The sequence below is a fragment of the Struthio camelus genome, chromosome 6 (genome assembly GCF_040807025.1).
Source record: "Struthio camelus isolate bStrCam1 chromosome 6, bStrCam1.hap1, whole genome shotgun sequence".
Lineage (NCBI taxonomy): Eukaryota > Metazoa > Chordata > Aves > Struthioniformes > Struthionidae > Struthio > Struthio camelus.
Window position 1 is genome coordinate 18,654,157 of NC_090947.1, and position 27,952 is coordinate 18,682,108.

Here is a 27,952-nt window from a genome sequence, read left to right on the forward strand (position 1 = left end):
GAAAAATGCCATTTAAAAGGAGCTTTCAGATATCTCGAAGTTCTGATTGTCAACTGTATTTGAATGACGTGAAGCTTACTGTTTGTGAGAAGTCATAATATTTCTGTGACCATCTGGTAGCTAAAAATTCAGAGCATCCTGTCTTTTGCATAAGTCACAGTAAAAGTCTCTTAAGTTTGGGAGAGAAAAATGACAATTTCATGTTCATTTAAGGATACAGAATGCACTGGGTCCCCCTGCCCCCAACCGCGTTTGAAAACTTGGGAGTCTCAACATTGTTGAAACAGTTTAATACAAACATCACATTGGATATTTAACACAGAATTCATTTTAAAGGACAATTTTATACTGGAAAGTGACTCATCCTGTGTAGCTGAAGAAGTTACAAAAAAATTCCAGAAATATATTTTAAAGGATGAATTGCACACCTGTGTGCTCTGAGGTGCACATACTATTACTATGTGAAGTTTCTTTTATCTAAAGACTAAAACGTGAATATTTATTTACTGCATTTGAAAAATATTCTTACGCTAACCTTGCTTTTTACAACATCCTTTTCTTTCCTCCTTTGAAGAACTGGCTGAAGCGGTGAAAATTCTTCGTTGTTTCTTTTCTGTTGAATATGACGCCCCAGATGATAACTTGCTTCAACATGTACAGGAGTCAAGATATCCCTTACATCTTTCTATGAAAATTGGAAACCTAATGAGTTAATCATATAAGACAAACATGTATGCATATGTTTTAAAGATTATAAAAATCCCTAGAACTAACCTGAAGACGAACGCTAATTTTTTTATATGTAAAATATTTTCCTAAGCCATATTGCGCATGTATTTTTCCAGCCATCTCTGTCACTTCAGAAAGTAATCAGAAATACAGAAAAACATACTACATTTAATGACAGCATCAGGCGTTTCAGAACTGAAGATTCTTTTATCAAAAGACGTTTGACTGAATAGCGACTTACCTTACTTTAGTCAACAATACTGCTCTACCTTCCTATAGAATGCTGTACTGCCCCACTACAAAAACAGGCAAAAGTAGGCTAAAAGGAAGAAAGTTATACAGTGGGATAATCCCAGACAAAAGCCATGAATATTTCTGTATGAAGTCAAAAGGAGTTCTCCCATCGTACCACTCAATCAGTTCATGACCGCATTTTATTTTCTTCCTTCGTATTTCCTACTTTATACTAAGAAGATTAAACTCCTCAATAAACGACCGTTTTGACACGAAACCTTGACTGTGTAGGAACGTTGCAAATCAGAGCACAAATTATCTACTTGTGAAAACTGAACAGCTTGAAGCACTGAGTACAATAGCAAACTTGATTAAATTATTCCCTAAGTGTATGAGATAGACAGCCACTGATTGTCCCTCCACATGGCCACTACTTTCATTCTTATCTGTAAGTTTGCTTTGACCAAATCACATGTTATCTATTTCCTAATAATTTTCCACAAGGTCTTCTCTGCATCTGCTTTATATTACTTTCATTATACTAATTAGCTAATAATTACTCTTTACTCAAAAAACGTAAAATATACATGGTCTCTTGCAAGGATTGTACTTGACAGACATTCACACTTACTTAACTTTAGTAGCTTCATACAAGCGCAGAAACCTCAGTGAGGGGGAGTTATCTATTGCTACAGTTAGGAATTTAAAAGAAAATTGACTTATATGGAGGAAAAATTCTAATGGTAGACTACAGGAATGATGAGCCAAATCATGTCCTTCCTCCTACAGAAATACTTGCTGACGCTGGTAAAGCAATCTGCACAAGGTCAGCTGTCAGTCGGATCTCTTAGCATACAAAACTCTTCTAAGTGGGCAATTTGCCACTGCTCCTTTAAGTAACATTCACTTAGGTGCAGCTACCAGTTGAGATGCATCTGGGCAATTTTCCAGTAAACAACAGAGGCTTTCCTTTCTACCCTGAAGCTTTATCTTGAATAACTGGCTTTTAATGATGTCATAGACAAAACACAAGTAAAAGGAAGGAAGAAGAAAAATACATGGGAGTCTTTTTCTGTGCAGGTTTTATGTAGCTGTAGAAAATTAATTCTATTTCCCAGCTTCTGTGCAAGATCAGCTGCAACAGTCACCCTAATAGATGCTGGTTTCAAAAGGTCATGGAACTACTACCTTAAAGATTTTAAAGAAAAGACTAGAAAAGCTAGTCCATTATTTTATTACCCTTTCCTCCCACCCCCATTTAAATATTCCCTGTCCTTAGTATTTCTTTAAAGAATCCTTTTTCCCTTTGATAAGGTCTTACGAGAGATAACTATTATTTCTGAGTTTAATATAACATGGTTCCTCTGTGTCCACTGTTTTAATTGTTTCACTGTGTAACAGGACTTCAAGTGCTGCCTGTTCATTCTCCAAAATTTTTTTTGGAGTAGGTAAGCTTCCAAGATGTTTGGTAAATTGATTCTTTTTTTTTTTCTTGTTTAACCAATGGCCTTATGAATGTTCTAAGCCTTGTTCAAATAGTGACTGTTTTTCCTTTCACGGTAGATCTCTCATTCATGCTTCAGAGGGATTAATCAAACGTGAATATCATTTCCTCTAGGGCAACAGTGACTTTGAGACTACTGGGGGTTAGAATCTTACTGACTAGATTCTTACTAACTTGTTTCCAAGTCAGTACCATCCTTAATCTCAAAGGATGGCTGCTATTGGATGGATCCTCTGCTTTCGAGGATACCAGTGGCCAACTTCCTCCTGCAGAGTGGCTAATATCATCTCTGTTACCAGTGTTGGTACAGGCCTCCCTAGGTGGCTGGCATCTTATACTGCAGATTTCCAACAGCATCCTGCTGAACGCACATTTCCTCTTGCAGCACTTCTATCTCTGCAGCTTCTCTTCCCAAGCAATTCTACCAGCAGGTTCCTTCTGCAACAAAGGACTTCTCTACATCCTCACCTTCACAAATAGAGAACTGTAACCACGTTCACTACAAATGCAGTCCAGGATTCAGGTTCAGATATCCAGCAGAAGGATATGTATCTGCGGAGCCTTCACTTTCATAACAGGGGAGTAGAGTAGACATCACTTGTTGGCACAGTGCACATTCTTTATCAGAACTGTTTAGCTCTAAATTCATTCATGAAACTCCCACAGGGTGCTCTTCCTCCCCTTTCCACACCCGATTCTCTAACCAAGTATTTCCCTAGATGAGTGCTGCCTCCCTTGCAGGGAGAAACTGAAGAATTCCAAACAGGTATCCTTGTTCATGCCCAGCTAGCAGACCTTTGGCTCCTTGCAACAAATTCACAAAACTGACCACACTATAAACCTCAAACTGCAGACTCACTTCTAGCAACCAATTCATTTCACCTTCTGTGGATCAGGAATGGGCTCCTTTCCCATCAGGTGAGTTTACCCCTTTCACTCACAGTGAGAAGGGGGAGCCAAGACCTTAGATTTGTTCTTTGAAATGGTTAAAAATTATATACATAATAAACTTTCTATGTGTAACTATTAGTTTAAAGGATTTGCATTAAGGAACAAGGTAGATAATAAAGTTCTGTCAGAACTGTTCAGTAGAAAACATATGCTATACACCTTCTTGGTTGATACAAAACTGGCCTCAATCTATGATCTGCTTTCTATAAAATAGGGTTTAAAAAAAAAAAAAAAGGCCAGAAATGCTTATGTCCTTCATCACTGTGGTAATTATTATGCACTTTCTTGTTAACATAAGAGATGACAGGCCCATTGACTTTTCCATAAAAGCTGAAAAAGCATCAGAACTAAAAGGTATTAATTGTGAAAGATGTCAACAGAAATACTGTACTTTGAAATTATGTAACGGAGTTGAAAATAAAATACAAGTTATTTTGCAGCAGATGCCATTTGAAAGGACAGCAAAGGATTTACAGTACAATACACATTGAAGATTACATTACCCTCATAAATGCTGGATGATCTTTGCAGGCAATGCTCTTGCTATAAATCTTTATATTTCCAGAGGTTGTATCAGATGTTCCATCGGAAGAAAAATAAAATCTTGCTTGTGTATCCACTTTTCTGTTCACATCCACACTCACATTATAAAACAAAACTGCAAAATTAAAAACAGGGAAAATAACAATTATAAAAACTTTTTAGGCATAATAATTTTCATGAATTTGTGATAGACAGTACATCTTCTGACTCAAATTCCCTTGAGAATGTTCCATAATATCAACCCCAAAATGCTCCACTTATAAATTCTCTGAGACAAATTCATCCCTAATGAAAGCTGCTAGCCCTCTGAAAATTGATTGCATAGTGATTGATCCCAGCTGCATGCTTTAAATGCAACTTCTTCTAGCATATATTTATATTTTTCCACCAGAATTTGTTTAAAGAAAACCTGCTTTGGTTACTTATGGGGCTGACCTTGCCCCAAGCTTTTAATTTTTCATTTTATACTGAGCTCAGATTAGTGGATTATTAAATACCAATATTATTATTCTGCAAATAGGTGCATTTCTTATTCAAATGAATACACTAACTGGATTTTTTTTTTCCAAGCAGCTTACCAATATAGCCAGGTACCTCTCGTCCTGTATATGTAAAGCATATCTTTAAATTCATACAGACAGCCGGCTGGTCATTTTCCATGCAGTTTAAATTAGTTCGATTTATTGAATCAGGGTGTTTTAAAGAAGCTTCAACAATTATCACTGGTTTTGTTCTAAGAACACAAAAAAAATTAATGTTCAGAAAATGCTTCAGAATCAGCTTACGCCATCTCTACAGAATCTATTTGTTATATTTTAAAATGATCATTTTAAAGCTATCCTCTTAAATTATGCATTTTTAAGAATCCAAATAGCTGTGTGTGAATTTTTTATTGCCTCACCAAGTTTAAGAATACTATTTTCTTTCTCTCCAAGATGTTTAGTTAAACATACTAGTTCATAGAGCGTTCCAGAACTTAATGACTGAAGTTCAAAACACCATGAAGGGCAGTATGAAGCCAAAACATATTACTAATTTTTTTTAATTACATCTAAAAATTTACAACTAAATTGAATGATCTTTAAGCACTGAAATGCATCAACCTCACCTCAGCAGCACAGCAGAATTGGAGAGAAATGCACCAACTGCTACATCTGTACACATACACACATACATTTAAAAAAAAAAAAAAAAGGATAGGTAAGCATCCTTACTCAACAGAATTACTTCTCAGGTAAAAGCATTTTGTAGCACACTCATTTTTGGACAGCATTAAAATGTTTTGCCCATAATTTATTAGAAGGGATATGTTAATATTCAAAGATGAACTTATCTGAATAGAAACTGATTCCTCAAATACTTGCTCCCTGTCCCTTAAAGCTGCATACTAATTTTTCTGGACTTGCAGATATTGGTAATGTGATGATTTGATTTCTGTGCTGAGTTTAAGTGGCTGACAAGGAAGTACAATTCAGCTAAATAGGAGGTCCTTGCTTCCTCTGCAACTCAAATATTTACTTCTGCTATCTATCTAACTTTTCAGGTGAGTCTAAATGTTGTAAGGGTCTGAGAGCACAGCTCCCTAAACAGAAACAGCAGATGACCTGAAAGCACAGACTACCTGTTCACCCAGCATTACAAATTCATGTTTCTGTTGAAATAGTCAGAGCATACGAAACGCAGTTTATGGTAACTCTATGCTTTTATACCCATAGTGGCAGGACAGACGTCCCTGATCTGACACAACACCTATCTGTACCATGTCAAAATATTTTGACAATATGTATGAAACAATGAAGATATATTTGAAACCAGCCAAGTTGTTTTACACCAAATTAGCACTTGTGTCACATCCACAAGAATTCCACAACATTCTTAACTTGAAGCCAGATTAATTTATTGTTGATGTACAGTCTGAGTCATTGAGCTAAACGATATGTGACAAGATCCAGATGACATAAAAATGTGTAAGATTTTCAGGTTAGCCCACTAACCTGAACAGTAAACATACCTCTGGTGACCAGTCTAGCTCACTATGACATTAGCAGATAAAGTGGTTGCCATAAAACCAAAAATCAGGTTTTTCCTCCTCCTCTGCACTATGCACTATCACATCTTTCTGAGCCCTTCAGTAATAGTTAGATGACCGTAAAAAAGTGACTGCTTGCCCTCAGCTTTACCCCATCATTTTTTTTCTTCCCAAAACGCAAGATGTGACATGTCATCTTAATAACAGATTTTGTTCTTGGAAGGAGTAACAAGTAGCATGGTTGAGTTGTTCCCTATTCATTTCTACTGTCATATAAACAAAAATAAACAAAATCGTTCACCTTGATAACCATTGTTATCTGCATCAATGCCACTTGCTATGGATTGTCCAAACATGCTCAAAGCATTACTGACATGGTGCCCTTGTATTCTCTGAAGGAGAGGGGAAAAAGAAAAGAAAATTAATCTGGGAAAGCTAATCTTTGAGTTACAATATCCAATGAAAAAAGGGCAATTGTCCTGCCCCTGAAGGCAGAAACTTGTCTGTGAATGTATACCTCTGAAAGTAATATTCCTCCATTGACACAAATGTTATACCCCATAAATCCTGTCTGAGGCCTCCAAAACGTTTTTTTAGTACAAGTTAAATTATGACTAGAAATCATAGGCTATGTAAAAATATTCTGAAATTCAACTGTTTTAAAGTAATCCAGCTGTTCTGAAGGTTAAATTACAGAAAACAGTCTCAAACTTAAACTTAAGGTTTTTCTGGATTGATTTTTTTTTTATAATAGAAAAGGCCTACCTGTGAAAATGATGGAGTTATTCCATCTTCCCTGCCATTGTATATATAAATAACTCCTTTTAGATCATCTTCCTGTGGAGCCCCAATTGCTACATCTGTAGGAAAACAGTTTAGACATACTAATAATTTGTAGTGTCTTTATATTACATGCATATTATATATTATTTGTAGAACGTCTACAGATTTTAATAACCTTTTCAGCAAGAGAAATCGGCAGACTGTACCATCCCTATAACAAATGCAGATGCATTTATAACAAATATATGTGCACACCACTTGAAAGCAGAGATCTGTTCCGGTAATCTGAGAAGGAGATGCTGTATAGCTGCGTAGTTTGTATACATTTGATTTTGGCCAGTTGTTTTCCTAACAGCTTCAGAGGGACAGCTCATTTTTGCCTTCTTGGAGGAAGTGGAAGGGCTCCTGGAACTACACAGTTTGGAAAAGGGACTCATGTGATATGAAGAAAACGGCAGTATAGCTTCTGTCCTCTTTTATACTCGTACTGCAAATGGAGCTCAGGTAGCCCTCAGATAGCCCAAGGATGGTTCACAAAAGTCTTGCTCAACACCTTCGTGATCATGGCAGTGGCTAAATTCATGACTTGCATCTTGCCTTTACCTGAGAGTTTCCTAGGCACTGTCAGCTCTGCTTCTGAAAGTAACTGACCTTGAGTACATAGGTGTCTAATCTTCTCTACAAAAATAACTGGGCTGCAAAATATAGTCTGGACCATCCCCAGGCCTGTTTTGTATATATGCTATGAATAAACTTAACAGATACAGACATTAGAGCTCTCACTCTCAAAATTCTGCTTTCTTTGTATGTAATAGTCCAGTGATTAAAACACTCATCCCAGAAATGAGACTTGGACTACATGCAGCCCTCAGCCTATGGAAATTCAAACCCATCTCTCTTCTATCAAGACAGAGCATTTGCTATCCTGTGAAATGCGTGGCATTGAGCAAACGTGTTGCAGAAGAAAGACCTTGCCTGTGTAAGTGCTGCATAAATAACTTAGCTCTGAGCGGGCAGTCTTGGTGTGGGTACTTGCTCTCACTACTGTTTCTGTATCCAACGAATGCACAAAGCATAAACTAGCCTGACCAAGATGACCCACATCCAGGATCTCTTATAAATATTGGAAGCATGGGATGAAAGAAAAATACCTGTAACTCGTACTTATTTCCACAAACAGGTGAGTGGGGAAAAAATAATGATTTTCTGAATTTAAAAAAATTAAAACCTAAAAAGAATTGTGAACACGTGTATGGGTTTACATATACGTGTTTACAATCCTGTAGTAAAAAGCAAAATTAGACATACTGACAAAAAAGTTCTCTTACATACAAACATAGTTATTATGGGGGCGAAAAAAAACCTTTCTATTCCAAACACTTCAGTGGGCCATCCATGACTCTACAGAAAAAGCCCGAATCGTGTTATTCTATATAATACCTTCAGACAAAAGGTCATTTTAAAATACCCAAAGGCACATAATGAAAATGATGATTTTTCTGCCGCTTCAGGAAGACACCTTTTACAGTTATTTGGTAAGATATTTTTACTTAGACAATCCTCTACATTTCTGCTTTTACTTCTCATTTGCCTCCATGTCTGAAACACATATCTGCTAAGACTTGTTACCACCACTCCACCTACCCAAGATGGAAACATGGCACAGAATAAAATACATATTCCATGTCAACTTAGGCATGAAGCTTTGTTACCACAGAATTCAACACTGCTGTGAAAATAATCAATTTTTTTTTTTATGTTTCAGCTATATCTTAACTGTCTGAACTGACACCATAACCTCTTCATGCAAGGCATTTTGCAAACATTACACAGCAGAGCAGAGCTTCAAAGAACATATAACAACATAAAGTGCTTATAAAATAAAAATACAGGAAAATAAGTAGAGCATCACTTTTCAGTCTTTAATGGGCTGAGTATTTCTTGTACTCAGTTCATGTACAAAGAAAAGTTAAAGAAAACCAAATCATGATGCATGCAATGGCTGTTCAAATTGAGATGACTGAATTCAAAAACAAGTGCGAAAGATTAAGGCAAATAGAACAATATAGAACAGGACAGTCATCTGACTATGCCCGAAGTACTATGTTTCTGGAAAACAAGGGCCAACCATAGGCATTAACTTTTTTCAATCCAAAGTCTGTTTCCTAACAATGCTGAATTGGGCCCCAAGAGGTTATCATGGGGAGTAGCCAAAATGATCATAGCCTTTGAAAAAAAAATTGCCTTGCATTTCTGAAACTATGATGATTTTCCTGCACTCTGCTATTCCCACAAAGTTTAAATCACTGAAGCACAAGAAATACTCTTTTACATTGACGTTTATTTTCTGCTGAAAAGTTCTTAATAGCTGATAATAGGCTTGAATGGACATTCAACATGGAAAGGAAGGTAGCTAGTTTAAACAAAGGAACGTGTTTTATGCCTAGATTATTTAATCCCAGAGGGGTGTGCATACATAAACAAACAAAAAAAACCCCCCTTAACAGCCCTTACCAAAACATTATCAAAAAACCCCATGGTTCAAATAGCCAGAGAACACTTACTCAAGAAAAAGGGAGGGAAGGAGGAAGAGTGAATTACAGTATCTTAAAATTCACCACTATAAATTAGTAATTGTGAAGTTTCATTCACAAATGAAACAAAACTGAACTATCTGCAAATTGGAAAGACTGTATGTTGCACCAAACCAAAAACACAAGAAAAGTAAAGCTCTGATAACTTTGTTTAGCTGAATGGTTCTTTGATTGAATCCATACTGACTGAATCCATACTTCAGTGCCTTAAACGCACAAAATATGCTATGTCTCTCTACTGGTGAGATGAAAATAGGACAGCTAAATTATGCTAATTAAAGCAAAACATATGTTTGGGGGTGGGGTCAGATTCTACACTAACATGCATGCTATTATCTTCACAGGGCCGATACTAAAGGTTTATGTCATTGAAGAAGTTGGCTCTGCTATGCTATTTTATTACTTACTATAGACAAACGGTCCCTATCACCCAATTTCTCTCTGTATTTTGCTTCCAGCTGTTTTTCTTACAAGAAAGTTTCTTTTCCTACTGTCACTCTAAATATCTCCTCTATTTTTTTTTCAGCTCCCTTTAAAAGTTAATCCACTTACTACACCTTCCCCTGCAATTTTATGATGCTCACTGTATGCTATATTGTGTCATATATCTGTTTTGCAATGCTGCTATTAATTTGATTTACTTCTCTGTTCCTCAGCCCTGTATTTGGATATTGTTTTCCTCTGCAGTTCACAAACGTTTTGGGGCAAAACCTGAAGCTTATGTGTAAAATGCTTAGTACGTTTTGACTCAGTAATGGGTAGGACTTTGTAAACGAGCAAGAAATGCAGCACAGACAGTACAAAGCAGGACAAATGAAATCTAGGAAGAGTTAAAGGAAGAGGTTCCAAAGAAGAAAAAAGACTATTTTAAGGAAGAAGAGACTGGAAAAGAAGCAAATGACTGTGAAAAGAGAATATTGGTTGATAAATGCAAATAAAAAGAGAAATTCAAAAGCGTGAAAACAGAGACTTGGTAAAGATACAGCCCAGTAAAGGCTGGCAGTTTTTGCACGGAGGATGTTAACTCCCTGCATACAGGCCAATTTTTGATAGACAATCTGAAGCTGTGCCTGAATTTCGGAACAGCAGAAAGCTCCTGCTGCATTTTTATCCTTTCCCTAAACACTCTATCTGCATGGCCTCTCTACTGAAGGGAAGCACATGCACATTTTTCAAACAAGAACACTGACCATTCCTATCTGTTTGAAAGCATGACAAGATGAATGCAACCACTGGGCCAGTTACCCTCCGCTTGCCTTCAGCCTGGCTGAAGGCCCCCTAGTCAACTACGTTTTTGCAAGCTACCTATACAGCTAGTGAATGGTCTCAAGAAGGGAAGAAGCTGGGAGCAGTAGATCATGGCGATTTCCGTAGCAGTTACATTTTAGAAAGCCTGAATGTAAGCAGAAGGGAAGTAGAAGGCCATAGCAGTCACTCTACATTCTATAAAAATCTTCCATGTTTTCATTTGTTTTCTATTAATAAAATAACTTTAATCCGTAATTTTCAAATCGTGTTCTCTTTTTAGTGTCTATCCTTTTTATACCTATCCCTGTACTCATTACAGGAGTCAAATGCAGAAGTCTGGAAACTGAATCTCTCTGCCCTCTGAGCAAGTTTCCACCTAAGCAGTATCAACAGAAATTTCGGAGCACACCTTACCACATTTAGAAAGGGTGTTTCAGCCTTGGAGGAAGGAGGGAAAGAGGGTATGCTTAGCTTCTATGTGCCTAAAATACATCCCCCTGTATAGACAATGGGAAGAAAGAGCTCCCTGAAAGCTCCATTAAGATTTTGAATTCAGTATCTGTACACGACCATTGATGTCCCTGTCTGTGTTCTCCAGCTTAGTCCCACTGGGATCCTGTGCTAGTCATCTGAGGGACCTAAATAGGTATGCAGTGTCATGACAGCTTCCCATCTTGCAGGTTTGTTTAGTTATCCCCATGTATTCAGTATTTCCTTCGGGCAACACAGAAGCAGCTCTTGACTCAATGAGTAATTTTTATTTACGATGTTCTAACGTTGCCAAAATCTTCCCCAACCATTGCTTCAGATGCCTAAAACAGCATTAAGGATTTCACTCTAGAGGTCCAGCATTCAGAGTTATAGGCTATGGTATCACCTTATGCTTATATCCTTTACTAAAGCAAGAAAACCTAACCTGTTGGTATTACATGTTAATGACTATGGATCAGCTGCATTTCAAATCAGTGGCCTAGAAATGAAAGGCCAAATACCACTTCAAAGTCTTCTCACCCTTTCGTAATCCTCTTGTTTATTGTGGCAGCCCGCTGCTCAGCGAGAATTAACACAAGGGGTTTTTTTTGGTACTTACCTTCAAAACCATCGTTATCAATGTCTCCTAGATTGGCTATGGACTCTCCAAACCTGGCTGCATATAAGTCACTCCCCCCGAGCTCTATGTTTAGTTCTACCATCTTTGCCTCCTGGAGGAAAACATAATTAGTGAACAGTACATTAATAAAGGGTGTTCCAGATGACTTGGATGATTCCTCAAAATGTTAAACTGCTTTTGGATGGTAAGAGAAAATCATAATGATCTCCTTGGTGCACAAGCCAGAACTATCAAAGATATTCAACAGTATTTAGTTCAGTTATACTCAGATTGGAGTTGTTCTTCAAGAAAGAGAACAGCGACGTGTTGTTACAGCAAACACCTCAGCAATAGCAAGCTTATATCAGAGTATCAGTGCTTACAGCACTGAGAAAACTGTGTGTGTGTATGTGTATGCGTGCGCTAAAAAGGTAGTAACTAGTAGCTGCTTCAGAGCTATTGTGTGTGCTTTGGTTATTTGGAGGTGTCCCAGAGTGATTTAATTCTCTGCGAGGAAAACATTCATGGTAAGAAAACGTTAACTACAAGTATGAAATAATGAATGTGTATCAGTGTGGGGAGGAGGGAAGGAAAACATATATGAAGATAAAATTAAAGCAGCCATATATATTCAAAAGCAGACAATAAAATAGAGTGACTATACTTTTACTTCTGATACCTAAAAAGAATAAAAGGAAGCTGATTCTAATATATGATCTGCCCAGCTTCTTTATTCGCCAAACTGGGAATGTGTTATAACAGAGCTACCAATGTTCTTCCTTATTTCTACTACTAATTGCACACGAATTTGTCATTCCCTGTTTGCTTCGGAAGTGCTAAGTAAGTTGCTCTTAACATGCCAATTTAGCAGTAAGCATGGTAATGGAAGAGAGCCTGCTGTAGTAGCAGGCTGTAACTATCACAAATTACTGTGAAACACAACCAGACTGTCTTCAGTTTTAACACTAGTGTAAATAACGTATTAAAGCTTATATAGCTAGCATTTGACATGTCCATATGCTACAGAGCCCTGCTGCTGTTTTCCCACTCATCCTGCTCTTGCTAGAAAGTCAGTTTGTTTTACAGATAATGCTTAGCACTACCAGTTCATCAGGGATTCTCATACTGGTACTAAAGTTGTTTTGCCTGTACCTTTAAATACCTTACGATAAGAGATGGGAAATCTCTTTTTAGGTTGTTACACTGGAATGACTGTTACTATGTGTTTTTATGAGAAAATACTTACAGAACCTGAATTGATGTAAACGTAAACTCTTCCTTCTTCTCTGATTGTACTTTGCATTGGAGCACCAACTAGCAAGTCTGAGAGGCCATCTGAATTCAAGTCCACAGCACAAACTGCAGCTCCAAAGTAAGAACCAAGCTGTGTGCAAATAAGAAATCTCGTTATCTTCAAATTCTTATGAAGACATGCTGGAAGTTCTAAGGTGCACAATAGTTACATGAAAGATTTACCTTTTTACCCTTTAGTTCGAATAGAATATTCAGTTGCTTCTCAATGCTAAAAATGTATGCCTAAACGAAGAGAAAATAAAAGCGCTGTTCAGTGAGCAGTAACGTGAAATACTGTTTTGTGCTTTTTCTACAGCGTTGGCTAGAGAATCAGCAAGGCAACACACAACATCACAAGGTACAGCTATTCTGAATTTCCTACCTGCATCTTTCATTAACACCATAGTTCACAGCACTGTTATCTAGATGATTTTCCCTCATTCCTTCTTTGCCCCTTCTCCTCATGAGAAAATGTATTATACAACACTTGTCTTCATTACGTTAACCTAAACTGGAAAATCATGGGCAGAGGGGTAGGGGGAAATCCTCTTCAAACCAACAGTATGAACAATCTCTTACTTTACCAGTCTGCTCCTGTTGGGGAGCCCCTCCAACTACTTCTGTACTAGCCGCCGTCAAAAAATGCCCAGCTCCAACAGAGTATCCTGTAAATTAAGAAATACACTACTCAACACTTTCAATATCACATAGAGAAGAAAAGGGAGCACGATGTATAAAAGCTGTCAATACCACAAATTATTGCAAATTTGACATACAGACCACAAGCAAGCTACCAATGTAAACACTACAGCAAGGATAACTTTCGAAATATAAGCAAAAGGTCAATAAAAAAAGTAAGTTCCAGCAACTTCCAGCAGCTTCAGAGCTGAACTTGTGTGTCAGAAACACTCGTTTCTTCCCAAGATCTCAGTTACCGGTCATGTTTTAAAAGTCAGTTTAAAAAAATCGCAAACATCTTGCGTTAATGCATGTTCTGTAACTGTTCAGTGGGTCCCTCTTGTAATAGAAATAAAAAGCATCATCTGCTCACTTAGAGCAACGTGGAAGCATTTTATTCAATTGTCATCACCCTGCAATTTAACAATTGTTTTAACTGGACTGCAGAAAAATGAAAAGTAGCACTACTTATACGCATGTGTGTACAAATATTTGTTTATATTGTTTTAGATAAACATTTATAGACACATACTGTATAGTATATGCACACATAAGAAGAAGTCAGGAACACTTTGGCGCTGAAGTTTGATTGGGTAGTAAGAAAATCTTGCATCAGTTTTTGTAAATGAACCTACGCAATAAAGTACTTTGCAGCTGTGGAAAAAGCTCCCGACAAATAAGACCATATTTTGGTGCAAAGTCCAACCACAGAATTGCAAATGGAAGGCTGAGGTCTAAATCTGTAGCTACATGAATCATCCTCACTTTTTCTGAAGGCCATTATGGCTAAGTTGAAACAGGGATGACAGTAAACACAGTCTGCTACTCTTGCATTTATAGGATTTCTGCCAATTTTCACAGCATGTGGAGAAAATGGAAAAATCAGCTTGGATCAGATGAAATAGGCCTCATATCTTTCATCTGTGAAGAAAACTGTCTGGCATTCAAGTTCTCATTATGCCAGCATCTTCTTTTCACGTTTTAAGCTAAAAGAGGTGAACAATCCAATTTATCATTTAAAGGTCAACACCCAGTTTTTACTTATTCAGCAAAAAAATAACCTTAAGTGGACAAACCTTAATTTACCCCCTCCGACCTTTATTTTCTAGTTATTTTGCTGAAGTGTAAACATTAGTATTTCTAATGAACTTGTTGAAAAAAAAAAAATCACCAAAAGAAACTACAGTAACCAGAGTCTCCAGACTTTTATTGTAGTATAAAAATGTATAAAAATCACATCATTAACTCTTTACATTTAAAAGCCCTACATAACCAAATCCAATTGTACTTCCAACCTCAGAATTCTCTTCTTCACTGAAGATTGGCTGATGGCCTTAAAATACGCTGGCTTTTCATTTTCTCCCTTTTTAATGACAGGTGTTATATTGACTTTCCAGCTTTCTGAAACATCATTTGCCCTTCTCACGTTCCTAAAATAAACTATTACTTTGTGACCTCTTTAAGACAGGTCTTTAAGTAGCTAAGGTTACTCTTTCATCAGGCCCAGATGATTTGAAAGACTGACTGACTTATCTAACCCCTTTAAAGACGACTGCTATTCATTCATCTCCAAGGCCTTCATATTCTGAAGAAATCAGGAAATCTATCCAACGTTATGTATTCCCAGCTTCTCTTTCTAAACTTGCTCTTTGCTTTTATTAATCTCATACTTAAACGTTTTCATTTTTTCCAGCTTATGGAAAATATGATTTTTTTGGTACTCTCTTCCTGCAAAACTCTAATTTGTTATGTATTACTCCAACTGTTTTAAAAAAACTGTAAATAAAGAAGCCAAATGATACTGTCTGCCAGAAGAAAGGAATACTGAAAGTATGTAATTTTGTGTAATCATGTGCCTTGAATTACAGTCTAGGCACAGTATACTTTGACCATTTGGTAAAGATATTTTTATTCATCATTTCAGGTATAAACAAACTCAGTCTGTAAAAGATCTTTGATAACAGAATTAGGCATGAATAGATTTCAGCGTAGCACAGTACAAGAGATGGGACAGAACAGAAGCTGAAGGAGGGCAAGGGAAGGTACCTTCACTTCCTTTCAACTACAATACTACTTTGACGAGACCAAATAGAGGTTTAGGTAGCATGGAACAAAAGGAAAATTTAAACTTCATCTCAGATAGTACTGCGCAGAGATACAGATGACCTAGTTATCCCTTTCTTCTTCGCTTTCCTCTAGAAAAGGCAGAACTGAGAAGGACAGACAGCTCTGGCTTGCCAGTATGCTGGCTGGTATGGTTGCATCGGGCACTGGAGAAGCGCTCACAAAGCAAACTCCAATATATCTCAGCTCCTGGAAGCGTAAGGGAACTAGAAGAGACCTTCTGCAAGAAATTCTTTCGCTGAACCCCTTCTATCATAGTTCTTATGGGGGTTTTTACCCATTTCCCTATACTTGGCTTTCAACTATCAATGACTTGACTCATTCATTAAGGAAATCGCTACTCTTACACTCTATAGAGCCTAAGAATAGACATCTGAGATGTGCCTTTTCTGGACAATGTTTCGCTGCTTTATCGTTGTTGGAAAGCTTGAGCAAAGTTTTACAGCGCTCTCTAAAGTTTTTCAACATTCTAAGAAAAGTTAGATACATTACTTCCTAAGCGCACCGATCTAGATATCTGATCATCTTTTACTATCTAGCATCTCTTTTGCATAATTTCCCCTCAGAGCCAAACTGCAACCTTTCAAAGGGTTGGAAGCGAATTCTGAAGTGTAATCTGTTTCACATTGTATAACAGTTATTTCATAATGTATGTCTCCTTCCTGTTGCTAAAAGAGGAAATCACAAACAGGAGTGGTTTATCCATATGTACTGAATCTATGGGTGGGAAAATGCCAAAACCAAAGGTCACAGACAAAAGCATATTTGCGCACTGGTTTAGGAAAGATAGATGAGCTTTTCTTAGCGTGTACTGAGAAAACGGAAGTTGCTGATGGTTCCCGCACAAAACCCTACAAATTCTAGTGCTAAATATAGATAACTAGTTGGATGTTGGTACAGGGGTAAGAGTTGTGTGGCCCTCAGTACAGACATCTGTAGATAAGGTTTGCATTCCCATGCATCCAGAAACAAGATATGGTTGGAATAGATCTAAAAAACCATGACTGGAGGCAAGCCTTTTTCTTAAGATCACAGCATACCTTCCCTTATGGACACTACAGTTGAGATTTATTTTCTTGCAGCTTTCACATGTGTTAACTTTTCATATTTCTGTTATACGTGAAATCAGCAAGTCCTTTGCTGTAAAAGCCCTTGCCAGCATTTTACACTTTATGGCGGAGTGCAAACCAGTGATAATCCGAAGCATATCTCTCCCTTCAGAATCAAGAAATGATACAAACTCAGTGGAGTGACGATAAAAACAGAAACGTAATGTTTGAGAAGCTTTCAAGTGAAAAGAACAGAGAAGAAACCTCATAACTGATTACTATTTAACAAAATCAGAACACATCTTTAGAATTGTTGCTCTTGGAATAAAAGAAAGCACTGATAAACACTGTGCGCTTCAAGACCAATTATTTAGCTAATTCTTCAATTTATATAAAGTATTAATTTTTTTAAAAAAATACCTAGATAACTGCCAAATTTCACTTGGTTATTTGAATCTGTATAATCATGGATTGTATTTGCAGTTGTATTGTATACAAAAACAGAACCAGTCCAATAAAATGATCCTGGGGCTCCCATTATAATTAAGTCCTAAAAGAAAAACAAAACAAAGTCATGTTATACATGTTTACTTATTCATGAAGACAGGCAAGCAAGTCAAACGCATTTCTTTAGGTCTCTTGTGAACTCAACAAAACACTAATGGACACGCATCTGGCTGAGTATTGGGGGATTACCACAAGATCACAGACATTGTTCAGACTTTCTAAAAACATGGTTATTAAAACTTTGAACTGCCAATAATTTAAAAGAAAGCAACAAACACGATAGTCTCTTCTCAAAAGAATGTTTTAGAAATCATAATCTATGGGTGGAATGTAGATTAAACAATACACAATATTATTCTGTAAAGCAAGAAGGAAAGTCTTACTCCTATTAACAGCGCATTAAATAGATAACTCCAAAGAGAATAATAAGGCTTCATACTCTGTTATATTCATGTTCTTTTTCTGCATGAAAAGTAATTTTGGATTTGGAGTAAGGTGCAAGAATATTCCTGGTTAGCTGTGAATCATCGTGTAAGTCTTACTAAGATTCAACTAAAAAGAAATGAAACAAGTCTGATTTTCCCCTCTAACGAAAAAGATGGGAGTATGTGTGTCTGTGTGTACATGCTCACATATATACTTTCATATATGTGTACAGAGGGGGAGATAAGTTTGGTATCTTTAATATATACCTCAATGTAAAAACTAGACATTCCAGCCTGGCATGACCCGTGGTTTTCTCCAAACTTCCGCACATGATCTGGATATTGGCAAGAAATAATAAAAAGAATGAGAAGCATGTCATTTCAGTTTAGCAGATTTCCAACAGAAGTTGAGATAAATTAAAAAAAAAAAAAAAAAAGAGGCTGTCAGTTCTGTAATAAAACTAAAAACAGTTTTCCACTGTATAGCCTTTAGCTTCAAAAAATAGTAGTCTAACAAATTTAAATCAATAGTATCAGTTGACCACAGCTGCCTTTGAAGCCTTATGCCTTTAAATGTTACTTTTCTCTTTAAATTATTCCACGAAAGAAGTATGCCAAATGAAATAATATAAATAGTTTGAGCAGCACAGATGGCTAGGTTTAACTTTTCACGCTCTGTGTACAATTCAGGCATGATTTGATTGACAAGCACACTTATCTTCATAGGAGTTGCCCTGATGCTCCGTTCTGGCTTTGAAGGGTTTGCGTTGTGGATATCTTAGAAGTATTGGTATCTATCACCCTCAGCAATTGTCTTTATATTCAACTCTCCCAGCTCTGTTTTCCTGCTTTTCCTTGCTAGCTGCCTCCCATCAGGCTTCCCTTCATTTCATCCCTAGATTTATTCGGCTAATAATCATGGAAGATAAAAGGAAGATTTCACCAATGCTTGTAACAGCCTCTGAAGCCAACAGAAGGATGTTTGAAGGTATTATTCTTATCAGTCTGTGTGGAAAAGCTAGATTGTCAGCTCTTCCTTGCTTTGACAAGGGACAGGGTTACTAGACAGCTCTCTTACATGACAAAAAGGTATCAAAAGAAAAGCCAGGGATTCAACTTGTTTGACAGTTTCAGGTCTTGATTCTTATTCTGTCACCTGCAGTCTTCTGAGGAGAAGATCTCACACTGCAGGCGCAGCCTTGGCAGGGACCAAGTTCAGAGTAGGGACACATCAGCAGAACGTGAGGCTGCAGGGGCTGCTCTGAGGAGCCATGCCAGCATTAGAGTGAATGCTAAGGAGCGACAACCTCTTGAAGATGTTGTTTGTATTCCACTGTGAGCACTATGCTGAGCAGAGCGAGCAAATGATAGAGCAAAGGAATGAAGGAGCTCCTGTACTAGCCTATTTTTGAGAAGCATACGTCCTTCAGGGGTCCAGTCCAATGAGCAAGTGCTTTGATGCCTTATTTAAGCTATTTTTTGCCTGTTGAAAGCAATTTCAAAATGATGAACATCTTGTTAACAGATTTATATTACAGGTTGGGCTTATATCAACACTTAGACTTCGAGCCTTTGGCTGCAGAAAGCCTGAGCAGAACAACACAAGTTCTTCACAATCTTATTTTTTCCTGGAAATGATCCAACCATTCTGCTTACCTATATAGCATGGGCATATTCTTCTACTCAGATCAGTTCGAAAATCAGAAGAGATGGCAAAACAAATACCGTAAGGGAGTTTGTGTTCATTTTTTATGTAAAAGATATTTTTCCATCTATGTCCACAAGCCTATGAATAAAAAACAAACATTGTTTTTGACACAGAAGTAAAAAAATGGTGAAGGCCGTCTGACGAATAGACACACGGTTCCAAAGGTCATACATACAACGATAGATCCATTCTCTTTTGGCTGCCTTGATAAGCTGACACCCAACCACTGATTATCACGCTCTTCCACGCAAGTCTTTCCACAGCGCTCTCCGGTTGGGTTGCCTAGGACACAAAGACCGATGCTTTGAACAGATGGACAGATCAAAACGTCACGTGGCACATGACTGGAACGCTAGCAAATTCTATTGAAAGACTTCAGTAATGCAAGTTTGGTGGACCTTATATCTGTATGTTTTATGTAGGCTTTTCCATGCAAATGTTTCACATTTTTCTTGAACAACGGTAAGACTGCATGTAGTCAAAGGGAACGTGCTGTTTCTGAACATAATTGATTAGGCAGTGAATACTGTTTTCTCTATCACTATTAAAACTAAGATTGAAAGTGACTTTACATTCAATTTAATGTAGCACATATTTTTAAAGTAGCATCTGTTTCATGACTGATACCATATCATTATGATATACCGTATCACTATGAGAGATTTTGCTTGAGTAATACTAATAAGTTCATATTGCTAAACTAACCAAATCCAAAGATTCTTGATTGCTACTCAAATAAATTTGAAGACAATATCTGAAATCAAATTAAGTGAGAATACAAAGATTTATATAGTGGGCTTATATTGCAAGCCTGAATTCTCTGTCCCAGAATTTGACCTTCAGGAGCCCCAAATGATCATAGGGTTGGACTCTGCAAGTGTTTTTCGGCAGTGCCCCCAGTACCCAAACCCTAGCCTAAAGCAAATATCTCTTCTACTTGTTTCTTAGCTTTATCCCTCCTGGTTACGATTCTTAAAATGGCCTCTACTGCAAACTCATATCACATTAAAGAGTGTATAACTGCAATCTCTGCTGGGGATGTGAAATCATTATGGATGGATGTCCTGTGTACTCCCTACACTGGTCCATTTATTTAGAAGTGGCTCTTCATTTTTTTCTTAAGAAGAGTTAATTTTTGTAAACCCTAGAGAACACAGTGAAGTTTCTTCAAATTCTCCAAATGGCTACATTACTGTCCGGTTAACAAATATTTGCTTCCATCGAGAAAGTAGTAGTCGTATCCGTGGCAAGGAGAAGCTACACATTCAAAGGTATTTTAAGTTACACAAAGCAAGCTTTTTATTTATGAAAGTATCTGTTGTATATCTGTGTGAACAAACATTAACTAAAATACTGAGCCAGTATTATATAAAGCATCAGCATGACACAGTTTATGAGAAAAAACTGCTTGCAAAATAAAGAAATATGTAATTGCCTTTGAACAAGTTCATTGGGATAATTTTTAATACCTTCCCAGATTCAACACAGTCACTGAAAACCCATAACTTTTGAAGTTTCAGTGTTTTTAGCTACCCAGAAGAGGGCACCAATGTGGATCACAGACTTTATCTTTGGATAAAGGTTACATTGTCTTGAGAACAAAAACCAACCCCACACTCAAACTGTGTTTCCATCAGAGCTGAAATGTATTACTAATCAATGCATCAGAGAGTTTAAATACACTCCTAATTCAGTGGGTTTGTTGAATTCCTTTCAGAGGAACAGACGAGCACCCAATTAAGTATGAACACAGAGTACGGGGATGTATCTAGTGTATTCAGTAACCAGGAGAACGATGAATCACTGTGGGCTTTATTACATACGTTCTCATAACTAACAGTATTTAAAATGATTTTGTACCTAGGATGTCAGAGGCTTTTTGAGGGAAGATATCAGATTAATAGAATCAACATACTTATTTATAAACTCTCAGGGAAAGCATCTGTAGGAAAACCCAAGTCATCCTTATTCCAGAGCGCATTCCCTACTGTTCTGTTACAGGCCTAACATTTGACAATTGTCTGAAGAAACTGTTGGGACCTTGATTTCTTTTACTTCCTTACTATCTCTCCACCTCTTTTTCCAAACATAGCATTTTCTACTTGCTCTGATGAAAAGACTAGAGTAGTGAAGGTAGGACTTCTTTATAGAACTGCAGAGAGCACAATGCTCCCTGCCCACTGCAAAGGTGGTCTACTTCTTCCTAAAAGCAACACCCTTCACTGGGTCCAGAGGCATCTCTCATCTTTCTTCTTTACTCCTTCTTCCCCCATGCACCTTTCCCCATGACATCACGGAAATAAGGATGTGCAAATCCAAGTAAATAGGAACTGACCTTAGAACTCGCAGTAACATCACCTTCAATTCTCTTTGGGCCAAGAGAACCTATAATGTCATTGCAATTTAGTAAGTTTCTGTAGGTCACCTGAGATATGGTAACCAACTCTGTGTATGTTCTTACTCCATGACAAGCATGAACTGCAATGTGTTACTTTAAACATCTACTAAAAAGAACCTGAATTTTCTACAGGCTGGCAGTTACTTAGGTCTAAATAAGCTTCTAAATTGGCTAGTGTCAGTGACATGATTTTCCATATATTGAATAGACCTCTGCCCTCCCACCTTGCAACAATTTTCAGACGTAAGTTTGGAACTTAGTTCAGTTATGTCACGTAGAACCTCCAGAAGACATTTTCATGGGTTGCATGGATTACAAAGCATGTTCATCTCTCAGAAAACAACATTCTATTTCATTCCCACACTCAGGAATTAATAGTCCTTTAAATCACAAAAGCTGCTTCCAGTAACTCCATTCCAGTAATGTTTTTTGTCCTCTTACGATAATGACTTATGTTGGACATGCGTTATACTGTATATGGATTTGTAAGAAATAAAGGTGGAGAAGACCAGTGTCATAAATTTAGGTCTTAAAGAGGTTTTCTGAGACTTTGTTAGTAAGTCAAGCAAGATCAGGTTGTTGTTAGCCCTTTGGTTAGCACCACTGACACCTCTGTTGTCAGAGACCAGAGGAAGTTTCACCTGCTTTAGCACTTTTTTCCTGTGTTTATTTCAAAGGTCCATAATGAGAAAAAGGACGTCTATTCATTCATGTTCACAGGACTGCATGCCCTTTTTCCTTGGCTCTCCCACATGTTCTTAACTCACATTCTCTTTGACCCTCTGCTGACCTACTGTCTTACTTCTCTTCTCTTCGTCTGACTGGTAAGTATTCAAGCACCTTGAAAATGATAGGCCTTCATGGGCAAGAGAAGAAACAGAGGGGGCACAATGATGAGCAGGGGTATGACATTATCAAGGTTTTAATCAAAGAAAAGAGAAAATGCTGTTGTCTGCACAGGCAACAGCACAGCACTGCAGAAGCTTGAGAGGACATGGCAGCTTGATTGCCTCAGGGAAAAGGAGCATGCGTTGCCATAAAGTCACCCAGAGATAAGCAATTGCCCAGCCTGTCTTCGTTACACAGCTGGAAGAAACACTTCTGCTATTATCCCTGCTGTACACATCCACAGAAACAACACAGCTGCATATAAATAAGCTCACAACTTAAAAAGCCACGTCTAGCTTTGGCCTCAAGGACTCTGTACGGATGTTTGCCGTGTCATCTGAGAAGCCAATTTTATATAACTTGCTCCAGTGCTCACTATACTCAAAGCCTCTTTCTGATCCTTTTTATCCTCCCAGAACTCCTCTTGTCCTATTGCTAGCTGACTAAAACTTTGAAGTCTACTGCACAGATGACAACCCTCTTGATATCCTGCTCCTGAACGTCAGGGTTTCCCAAGACTCCTTCATTCACCCCAGGCTCTGTCTTTTCTCTCTTTGGGGATTTGATAGGTCTTTTCCACAACCATCTTCACCCAAAACATATTTTATCTAGATGAGAGCTGTTTCCATAACTCTCTAACAGATCTAGGTCGAGAAGATCCTGTCTTCCCTTGGAATAGTAAAGTTATTTCAAAATAAATCACTGGCAGGATATGATCAAGGCAAGTGTGATTAAAAAGCCAAACTTCCAAAGGCAAAAAGTGTACCTTAATCAAAGCTAAACAAATATAAGTTGGTCTTTTGGGGAAACTGTTCACTTTTCCATAGTAACGATTCAGCTGGGGGAGCTAGAGGGCAATTTGTTCACAGTTTAAGTTCACCAAGGACTTAAAAGGAAGAGCGATACTATGGGGCAACACTTTTTAACCTTATTTTAAAGAACATGCACTAGAATTTACTATATAAATTTGTAGCTGAAACTTTTTTTTTTTTAGCCCTGGGTGGCCAATTTTACAAATTGTATTCTATGTTATTAGCAAGGGAATCACTCTGAGTTTTCAATCAGAGAATAATTTTGTTGAAAAATTTGTATAACAATTTGCAAGTCCAAAATGTAGTAGGTCAAAACATCTGAAGAACATTGTGCTTCAAGTCCCTCTGTAATAACTTATAATTGTCCCAGGCTGACATGTGCAAGTTCTTGACATTCAAAAACGTGCTAAAATCCTTTAACATTAATAGACTACAGTCAGTCAATGCCTCAAAAGACTCGCACTCAGTCCTCTAAATAATTAAGCCTGAAGTATTGTGTTCTGAATTTGTGCAACTATCTGATTAAAAGCCTCTGTATCTAACATAAGTCATCATTTAAAGAGTTCAACTACAAATAAATCAAGTCTAGAATACTTGACATCATTGACAAAACAGGAGCATTAGAACTAGAAAAGAGACTTTCAACACTTTCTACCTCTGTTCAGCAATCAGAGAGAGATTTACGGTGCAAGTGAGGGGCTGGGAAGACAAGAATTTGCTAGCGTCTCTCACAACTTCTCCTGGTTCTTAAACGAGCCCACATCCCCAACACCTTGAACAACATTAAAATTCTCTAAATTATGCCTAGATTAGTTATTTCCAGATGCTGGGATGACTGCAACATAGGACTGTTTCTAGCAAATCTTTCCCTAGTGAGAAATGGCAGCAAGATAATTTAATATTTCTATGCCTCTAAGTACTTCACACCTGTTTATTACAGAGGTCTGACACTAGGAAAAAACAACTTCTGCTGCTTGTTATCACCTTTACATTTCTGTAACTCATTACTAGAAACTTATTACATGGAAAAAAGATGTGAATTCAGGTATTTAAGAGGAAGATAAACATGGCTATTTCTGAATTCCCGTCCCAGCAACATAATATATCCCTGCCCATTTTTCAAAGGAAATTACTCTCTTCTAAGAGATCAGAACCCAAACTTGTCATTGTCAAAAATCCAAGCAGAAGAACAAGGAGATCACTGATTGAAAGACATAGTGTTGATAAAACCATTATGTCCAAAAGCTGCTGACAGTCTGAATGAGTTAGATAAGAGATTAAGTTTAACTTTGCAATTCAAAGTCCCCTTGTGTAATTCTGTGACTACTCAGCATGATGACAGAGGCTTAACCAAACCCTGACACCGTCCTCTCCTTGATTTACATCCCATGCACTGCAACGTGGTTTGGCTTTTTTATTGACCTCACTTCTCACTTTATAATAGAACATTTATTTTAAGTATCTACTTAACTTCAGGTATATCACAGAACTACCTTGGTGTTATAAAGAAGTCGCCTATCAGTAAGGGAACAAACATTTCTGTTTCTCCTTGCGGTATAACTGTTTTTAAGAGGGTTGAACAAGATAGTAAACATCACTGTGTACCTGCAGTCTCTAAATCCGGAGACGGAAGACTCACTGAACCAAGCCTTTGGTACCACATAAACATTTTCAACTGCACCATTTCATTTAGAATCCCCTAAACAACCGAGAAAAAGCCATCAAGTTACTTTGTCAGAGCTTTGGTTTCTCCACTGGCTAAATTAATAACTCAAGAAATACTGCAGCGCTACAGTAGTATTCAAAGAACCTGAAACTTTAGCACCTTTTCCCTCTTTTTCTTCTCCCACGTAATCAATACTATTTTTACCCCAATCCAGAGCCAGGGATTTAATGCCTTTTAGCACATGCTATTTCACTCATTTAGTTGACTTCTTTCACTTTTCCAAACCTCCTGTTATAGACAAGTGGTTGAAGAAGAAAGTTCTTCATCATTTCGCAATAGATCTAATATTGGAATGAAATTACTCAAGAAGAGAACCACTTGGGCTGGAATATGTTTAATTACAGTTCTTTCTACAAGCAACTGCTTATCTCTTACCTATGTAACTAAAGCACCACCGAAGTATCTTAGCTCTTTGTAGCTTAAGTATGAAAATAAATCTTATTTCTAGCTGCAGGAAAAACTGTATGGAACTTATCAATTCTAAATGCTACATAAAGAAATTATTGTTTTGACCTAACATTTTTGCAGTAAAGTCTTGTATTCTGGCCTGAAAGTAAGTCAGCCCATGGTGCTTTATCATTTTTGTTGGTTTCAACTATTTTGAAAACCTTTTCCCGTGCTTCTTATCTTTACTGGGTGGCAAGTTCATAGTTCTACCGGCTCTAGTGACTGTTTCAGTTAGAGCAAAAGAGAAAGTTCAGGAAACTTTTTATGCGTAGCACAGGGATAGAGTTTGAACGGCACTGTATTCAAGGAGGATGAGAACAGAGCCCAAAGCAATGCATTCACGGCAACCAGTTGCAGAGTATGCTCATTTTGAGCAAGTATCAAACACTTGGAAGATGCCTGTACTTCACAAGCATGAGGACAGGGGAGGTGGAGAGAAGAGATTAGGTTAAATACAGGAGCCAGCAAATTTGACTCAGTCATGAATAGCTTTGGTCCCCTGAAACTCAGTTTATCAATACATTTACAGGTGGTAAGAACCCATCTGCAAGGTGGCTGTGCTTCACCGTTGCTTTAGGGTGGCTTCTACAAAGGAATGCTTTGCAGAGAAGCGATGATTTCCACCTTCCCTCCCTAAGTTAGCTACATTTGCGCTCTGCTTAGAAAGCCTAAGTAGCTTTCTGAAGAAAAGTATGAGACAGAGAGGGAGAACTGAAAATCTCAGGAGGGCTTTGAATCGGGTGCTGAAACATGCCAAAGAAAACAGGACGGGAATGGGAGCTGTTACATTAGGCGCGTTTCCCCTCATCAAGTTCTGTTGCGTTTCTCTCTGTAGAAAGAGATGCCACCTTCTCCATTACTTGATAACAGCACTGACCTTGCCCTTAGTGAAAGGCAAACACTGCTTTAATCTCAAAATGACACCAGGGGAACATCGCGAGGCGGTGAATTCAAACCGCAGGCGCGCGCGGCGGGACCAGGCCGGGCTGGGCCGCTCGGCCGTTAGAAACGGCCGTTAGAAACGGCCGCGGGGGGAGGGGTGAGCCCGCCGCGCCCGCTGCCCTCCGCTCCGCTCCGCGCGCGCGGCCCTGCCCGCGCTCGCGCCGCCACTCACCCAGCTGGAGCTGCTCGCAGCGCCCGCGGGGGTTCCTCCCGATCCGGCAGCGGAAAATGGCACCGGGGTTGACCACGGAGCTGTTGGCGGGCCAGCTCGCTCGGGGGGCGCCCGCGACGAGCCTGGAGGTCAGAAACGGCGGCGTGAGGAGGCGCGGGACGGACCCGCGCGGGTCGCCGCGGCCGCGCAAACTTCTGGCGCGTCCCGGGGGGAGGGGGGGGGGGAGAACGCGACACAACGAAAAAACGCCCCCAGCGCTCCGCCGGCCGGAGCTGCCCGCTTTCCCACCACGAGGCTGCCCGGCTCTAGGGAGCAGCAGCGAGAGCAGCGCCAAACGCCCCAGCCCGGCCGAGCGGGGGGCGCCCGCCGCCGGCTCCGCGCCTTCAGCCGGCTCCGCGCCTTCAGCCGGCTCCGCGCCGGCCGCCCCTCGCTGCCCCGCTGGGCTCTGCCCCCCGGTGGTGGTGGTGGGGGGGGGGCGCAGGACTCACCAGCTGTCCTCGCCGTGGCGGTGCAGGAGGACCGAGTACCCGAAGAGGGTCCCGTTGCCGCCCTGGAAGAGCAGCGGGTGCTGGGTGTCCAGGTTGTAGGGCCGCGCCGCGGGCAGGCCGTGCCAGAGCAGCAGCAGCAGCAGCAGCAGCGGCGGCGGCGGCGGGGCGGCCCAGCGGGCAGCCCCCCGCGCCGCGCCCCCGCCGCCGCTCCGCATGGCTGCCGGCCGGCCGGCCGGGAGACGGGCGCCCGCCGCTGCCTCCTGCTCGCGCTCGGCGAGAGGGCAGCGCCCAGCTCCTGGCCCGGGACGCGTCCGCTGGCGGTGGGGCAGGGCAGGGCAGAGCCGGGGCGGGGCTTCCCCTCGTCCGCCCTGCTCGAGGAGAGGAGGGTCCCTCGTGTCCCGGGGAGCGCGGGGTCGTCCCCTCCTCCCCCCCCCCTCTCTGCCAGCCCCGAAGACCGCGGGGCACGGGCGCCCCTGTGCCAGAGCCCGGCCAGCTCCCCGACCCGGGCCAGGAGGCCGCGCAGGCCTTGAGAAGATGAGTGAGTGTTGTGGTGGTGGTGGTTGTTGGGGGGGAAATAGAGCAGGCTTTCC

At 39.4% G+C, this 27,952-nt stretch overlaps 1 protein-coding gene across 1 annotated transcript in view; it reads right to left on the reverse strand.

The window, feature by feature from the left end:
* Positions 1-27,577, reverse strand: part of ITGA4 (integrin subunit alpha 4) — a 41,298-nt gene extending 13,721 nt beyond the window's left edge. Inside the window, exons 1-16 of the mRNA XM_068948381.1 lie at positions 27,363-27,577; positions 26,875-26,996; positions 19,665-19,771; positions 19,438-19,567; positions 18,049-18,116; positions 17,270-17,399; positions 13,578-13,663; positions 13,182-13,241; positions 12,952-13,089; positions 11,706-11,817; positions 6,756-6,850; positions 6,292-6,382; positions 5,070-5,115; positions 4,540-4,694; positions 3,922-4,076; positions 536-685 (exon numbers count right to left, since the gene is read on the reverse strand). Coding sequence (XP_068804482.1) covers positions 536-685; positions 3,922-4,076; positions 4,540-4,694; positions 5,070-5,115; positions 6,292-6,382; positions 6,756-6,850; positions 11,706-11,817; positions 12,952-13,089; positions 13,182-13,241; positions 13,578-13,663; positions 17,270-17,399; positions 18,049-18,116; positions 19,438-19,567; positions 19,665-19,771; positions 26,875-26,996; positions 27,363-27,577 — 1,860 coding nt within the window. The remainder of the gene's footprint in view (positions 1-535; positions 686-3,921; positions 4,077-4,539; positions 4,695-5,069; positions 5,116-6,291; positions 6,383-6,755; positions 6,851-11,705; positions 11,818-12,951; positions 13,090-13,181; positions 13,242-13,577; positions 13,664-17,269; positions 17,400-18,048; positions 18,117-19,437; positions 19,568-19,664; positions 19,772-26,874; positions 26,997-27,362) is intronic.
* Positions 27,578-27,952: the final 375 nt, after the last annotated feature.